We start from the raw sequence: 6,368 nt of genomic DNA, 5'->3' as shown, positions 1-6,368 counted from the left end.
ACCACAGATGTCAATAATTATCAGCAAGTATACAGCACTTTCAAAAATCTTCGAGAAAGTAATGTACTCAAGAGTGGTTAGCCATCTAAACAGTAATGGGATGGTTAGTAAATCACAGTTCAGATTTCAAAAATGCTGTTCCACTGTGACAGCAATGTACAACTTCACTGTCCACATAAGAGAGTCTTTAAATAGTAAACTGTCCCAATAGGAATTTTCTGTGACTTGTCCAAAGCATTTAATTGTGTGAACCATGACATTATGTTACAGAAATTACAAGTCTATGGTACAAATGGAATAGCATATGAGTCGTTTGAGTCGTACCTACAGAACAGGAAGCAAAAGGTTTCCTTATATAGGTCAAGTGATTTAAATAACTTTGACACTTCAACTAGCTGGGGTGAAATTACATTAGGTGTTCCACAGGGTTCACTCATGGGTCCCCTTCTGTTTTTGATGTATGTGAACGACCTCCCTTCCTATCTGAAACAGGAAGCTGCCATCCATTCCATATCAAACGGTCCCTTCCCTACAGCCTAGGCCTTCGTGGCAAACGAATCTGCTCCAGTCCTGAATCCCTGAACCATTACACCAACAACCTGAAAACAGCTTTCGCATCCCGCAACTACCCTCCCGACCTGGTACAGAAGTAAACAACCAGAGCCACTTCCTCATCCCCTCAAACCCAAACCTCCCACAGATGAACCACAAAAGTGCCCCACTTGTGACATGATACTTCCCGGGACTGGATCAGACTCTGAATGTGGCTCTCCAGCAGGGATACGACTTCCTCAAATCCTGCCCCGAAATGAGATCCATCCTTCATGAAATCCTCCCCACTCCACCAAGAGTGTCTTTCCGCCGTCCACCTGGTTCATCCCTATGAAATCCCCAAACCACCTGCCCTACCCGCTCCCGGTGTAAAACCTGTCCCATGCACTCTCCCACCACCACCTACTCCAGTCCTGTAACCCGGAAGGTGTACACGATCAAAGGCAGAGCCACTTGTGAAAACACCCACATGATTTACCAACTGACCTGCTTACACTGTGAAGCTTTCTATGTGGGAATGACCAGCAACAAACTGTTCATTCGCATGAATGGACACAGACAGACAGTCTTTGTTGGTAATGAGGATCACCCTGTGGCTAAACAAGCCTTGGTGCACGGCCAGCACATCTTGGCACAGTGTTACACTGTCCGGGTTATCTGGATACTTCCCACTAACACCAACCTATCAGAACTCCGGAGATGGGAACTTGCCCTTCAATATATCCTCTCTTCCCGTTATCCACCAGGCCTCAACCTCCGCTAATTTCAAGTTGCCGCCACTCATACCTCACCTGTCATTCAACAAAATCTTTACCTCTGCACTTCTGCCTCGACTGACATCTCTGCCCAAACTCATTGCCTTTAAATATGTCTGCTTGTGTCTCTATATGTGTGGATGGACGCGCGCGCGTAAGTCTTTCAGCTCCCGGGATTGGAATGACTCCTTACCCTCTCCCTTAAAAACCCACATCCTTTCGTCTTTTCCTCTCCTTGCCTCTTTCATGACGAAGCAACCGTTGGTTGCGAAAGCTTGAAATTTTGTGTGTGTGTGTGTGTGTGTGTGTGTGAGTGTGTTTTATTGTGTCTACCTACCAGCGCTTTCACGTTTGGTAAGTCATGGAATCTTAGTTTTTAACATATTTTTCCCATGTGGAATGTTTAGGGAAACATTCCATGTGGGAAAAATATATCTAAAAACAGAGATGATGTGACTTACCAAACGAAAGCATTCCACATAGGAAAAATATATCTAAAAACAAAGATGATGTGACTTACCGAACGAAAGCGCTGGCAGGTCGATAGACACACAAACAAACACAAACACACACACAAAATTCAAGCTTTCGCAACAAACTGTTGCCTCATCAGGAAAGAGGGGAAGGAGAGGGAAAGACGAAAGGATGTGGGTTTTCAGGGAGAGGGTAAGGAGTCATTCCAATCCCGGGAGCGGAAAGACTTACCTTAGGGGGAAAAAAGGACAGGTATACACTCGCGCGTGCCCACACACACACACACACACACACACACACACACACACACACACACACACAAGCAGACATTTGTAAAGGCAAAGAGTTTGGGCAGAGATGTCAGTCGAGGCGGAAGTACAGAGGCAAAGATGTTGTTGAAAGACAGGTGAGGTATGAGCGGCGGCAAATTGAAATTAGCGGAGATTGAGGCCTGGCGGATAACGAGAAGAGAGGATATACTGAAGGGCAAGTTGTCATCTCCGCAGTTCTGACAGGTTGGTGTTAGTGGGAACTCGTTATCCGCCAGGCCTCAATCTCTGCTAATTTCAATTTGCCGCCGCTCATACCTCACCTGTCTTTCAACAATGTCTTTGCCTCTGTACTTCCGCCTTGACTGACATCTCTGCCCAAACTCTTTGCCTTTACAAATGTCTGCTTGTGTCTGTGTATGTGCGGATGGATATGTTTGTGTGTGCGAATGTATACCTGTCGTTTTTTCCCCCCTAAGGCAAGTCTTTCCGCTCCCGGGATTGGAATGACTCCTTACCCTCTTCCTTAAAACCCACATCCTCTCTTCTTTCCCTCTCCTTCCCTCTTTCCCGATGAAGCAACCGTTGGTTGCAAAAGCTTGAATTTTGTGTGTATGTTTGTGTGTCTATCGACGTGCCAGCGCTTTCGTTTGGTAAGTCACATCATCTTTGTTTATATATTGCATTTCTTGTGCACTTGACACGCTCCACATCATAATGGCTACTGTAACGTGCGATTGATCAATGGAACACGCAGCCAACTAACTAACTAACTAACTAAGTAAATAATAAAGGAAAAGTTGTTAAAACTCTCACAATACTGAAGTACACTTTTTTTTAGGTTTTCGTAGGATTTTTATCCGCCACTTATATTTTTCCACCTTTTGCAATGTTTGTTGTCACAAAAAATGCTGAGTTGCACTGTGATTTGGAGTCCATGTTAATCTGCAGTTCGCCCATAACTGGTGGGCCAGTTGGAGGAAGGTAACAGCATACCATCTCTAATAGGACCATGGCCTAATAAAGGAATGTGGTGTTCAATCCAATCTTTGGATTGATGACAGCTTTGCTTTATTAAAGTTGTATTAATGAGGATATTGGCGATATAAGTATTGAGAGCAGATAATAATCCTTGTAGACATGAAAAAGTTTGAAGGTACATACCAGACACTAAGCGGCAGAGTAAAAAATGAAAATTTGGACTACCTGAGGTGAAGAACTACGTATATGAATCTGATAGCAGCCAATAATTACACGACACTGAGGCGTGGCACTTTATATCACTCCTGTCTGGAGCCTGTGTATCGGGAGAGTGACTCATGCATGCACAGTGACAAAGGGTCTGAAGCAGGTTCAGTTGAGTACGTAGTTCTAATTTTCATCTGGTAGAGGACAGTAGCGGACAGGACTAAACAGAAAGAACTGTAATGTAGTTAAAAATTTTGACCACCGGTGTACAGTAGTGCACAGACAGTGTCAAGAAACAGGTCAAGAGAATGTTTTTGTGAAATGTTCTATTTATTTCTTGAAGTCTTTTTTGTTTGTTTATTTTTGTACGGTTTTGCAATGTGAATGATGCATGAATGTTGTCTAAAGTAAATATGTAGATCATTGTTCTACTGATGAACACTGTATGAACTAGTATGTGAAAGTTTGAAGGCAGTGTGAATGCAGACAATGGGGAATTTTGTATCATAATATGTTAAGCAAGTTTATGGTACAAGGAAAGCTAATTGGAATGCAATTGCAAATAGTTAATAATGTAAAGTACAAACAAAATATCATAAGGTAAAGTACAAACAAAATATCAGAATGTTAAATATTTGGCCGGCCGAAGTGGCCGCGCGGTTCCAGACTGCAGCGCCAGAACCGCGAGACCGCTACGGTCGCAGGTTCGAATCCTGCCTCGGGCATGGATGTGTGTGATGTCCTTAGGTTAGTTAAGTTTAACTAGTTGTAAGTTCTAGGGGACTAATGACCTCAGCAGTTGAGTCCCATAGTGCTCAGAACCATTTTGTTAAATATTTATTTTGGGAAAAAGTACAGTTCGAAAGTGTTTCATTTGTTGATTGGTTAGTCATGAAAAGTGCGGACTAATGCAGGAGAATATTGTTCTTCCTATTGCTATTAAAGAAAACTGACCAATCAGAAAGGTGTATTCTTCACGTATTTTCTCTTGGAGGTAGAGATTGTTACAACAGTCTAAGTGGTCAGGGTCCAGCGTTTCAATGGTACGGTCGTGTGTAGTATGAGCTCCGAAGGAAGTTATAATTCGCCGGTTTTAGTTGCGATACATTTTCAAAAGTGTTTTAAAGTGAAGGCATATTTATTCCTGTGTTTTTTTTTTTAGAAAGTAAGGATTTTCTAAGTACTTTTGTGTATGAGAAAAGACAGTAATTCCGCGTGGCATATCGAGCAGATCGCCGACTAAAAACCTGTGTGCATTAGACACCGATAAACTTTTAGTGTGGCGAGCATTTTCATTTAAGAGCAATCCGTGCTTAGTAGCTGTTCAGATTTCAGGAAATACAATACCATAAACCTGCTAACGTGAATGAAAGGGTCTGTGCATTACTATGTTAAGATTAGCATGTGCTTGGCAGTGAATGTGTACATTCTCAGAGTTCAGAATATACCAAAGTTTTGCCAGTATTTCCACCTTTCATTCAAAATCAAGACCTTTTCCCAATTCTTAGAATAGTTACATTGTATGCGGCCTGGTGCGAGTTGCAGTACAGTAGGTTTCTGCTCGACTTTCCTACTGGTGATCTGCTGCAATGACTTCACAGGTAGATGCAGGTAATGGACGAATGTAACCACACAGCCGCAACATCTCTTAACAAAACTACTTTCTAGTCTTGAACAGCAGTATCTACACAATTAAGGTTGGTGTTCAAGTCTAGGTTAGGCTTAAAGTCCTTCTGGATTCATCCAAAAGGCAACATTCTCACTGCTGTTTATGCGTCTATCAGTGTCTCAACACCTGAACCAAGTGGTTGTTTTTTATCCTTACTACTTTCATTATTCACATCTAAGTCATAGCACATTATCAGATATATGTATAAGTTTTCATATTAGAAACTCAGATCTATCAATTTTTTGCAATCTTATTTGTAATATCTCAAAACTATCCATACAGTTTTTTGCAAGGGCTACAAATTATAAGGAACACACAAAACAACACTTTTCTCTACGACATCTGCAACTAATAAGAGCAGTTATATTTATTTCTCACCTATTGATTTATTAATATTTCACCTTTATAATTAGCAAATTCTAGTCAAAATAAAAAGTATACAACAAAATTGATTGCCACTACTATAAAAGTCCATATATAAAACTAATGGACTTTGTTTCTTCTTTAAGAATTTGCTTGCTTTTCCTGGCTTAATATGTAATTCAATGGTAGCACCACACAAAAAAATGAGACTAAAAAAGTGTGTCCACTATTCAGTGATTAATAAGAAGCAACAAATTTGGGCACTGTAAATTAATAATACCATGGATCATTTTATGACAGGTCCACTTGTAGGATGAGAAGAAACAATTTGTTTAAAAAAAAATTCAGTATGCATTTTCCACACTGTATTGTCTTGGAAAAGAAATACTTATGGTTAAGCATTTAAAAAGAATATGAAAAATAACATAATATCACAGTCTCTTTTCACAACAGAGTAACAGGTTCATTTTGTCCCTTCTTAATTGGCATAACTTTTGTTGCAGTCTACCACACATGCCCAGTTCAAATTAATGATCTGGACAAGAAGAGTTTTAGTTTGTACTGATTAGCTGTCAGAAGAAGAGACACCTAACTAAATACAATCCACACCATGTGAAGAGATGCACCGATTAGATAAAAATTTCAAAATTATTTCTAGTCAGCTTTGAGGTTAACCAGAGTTGCACAGCTACAAATGCCAAGTCATCAGAATGGACGGTATGAAGGTGGGTGCCGTACTGGCAGTGATGACTGCAAGAGTTGCACTACATGATCCCAGCCAAGAAGGCGGGCAAAATCCACTATACGTTCATCCAGTTCACGAGTTGGCTTCTCTTCAGTCAATTTTAGTAACAACTTCATAACTCTTCCATAGTGTTGGTGGACAAATGAATGCCACATTGAAAAGTAAATTACCTGAAAAAGAGGCCATATAATTAAGTTCTAAATTTTTCCACTAGTAATTAACCTGAACAAAATTATTTTATGGTGTGAAATGAGCTATCAGCGATTGTGAAAAACTGTTGGTAAGTTGTTTTATCTATCTCAAAAATGGCCAAGATTCTACTCCATCTACAAATTTACCTTAAAATACTCAAA

The 6,368-nt window shown here is 40.5% G+C and overlaps 1 protein-coding gene across 1 annotated transcript in view; it reads right to left on the bottom strand.

Moving 5' to 3' along the window:
• Nucleotides 1-5,620: 5,620 nt before the first annotated feature.
• The window catches only part of LOC126253474 (tripeptidyl-peptidase 2), a 310,223-nt gene continuing 309,475 nt past the window's right edge, over nucleotides 5,621-6,368 (bottom strand). The window contains exon 23 of the mRNA XM_049954832.1: nucleotides 5,621-6,185. Within this exon, the coding sequence (XP_049810789.1) occupies nucleotides 5,976-6,185 (210 nt within the window). The 3' untranslated portion in view covers nucleotides 5,621-5,975. The remainder of the gene's footprint in view (nucleotides 6,186-6,368) is intronic.

Source organism: Schistocerca nitens, chromosome 4, assembly GCF_023898315.1.
Source record: "Schistocerca nitens isolate TAMUIC-IGC-003100 chromosome 4, iqSchNite1.1, whole genome shotgun sequence".
Lineage (NCBI taxonomy): Eukaryota > Metazoa > Arthropoda > Insecta > Orthoptera > Acrididae > Schistocerca > Schistocerca nitens.
The sequence above is the reverse complement of the archived record's forward strand: the minus strand, read 5'-3'. Positions and strand labels throughout refer to the sequence as shown.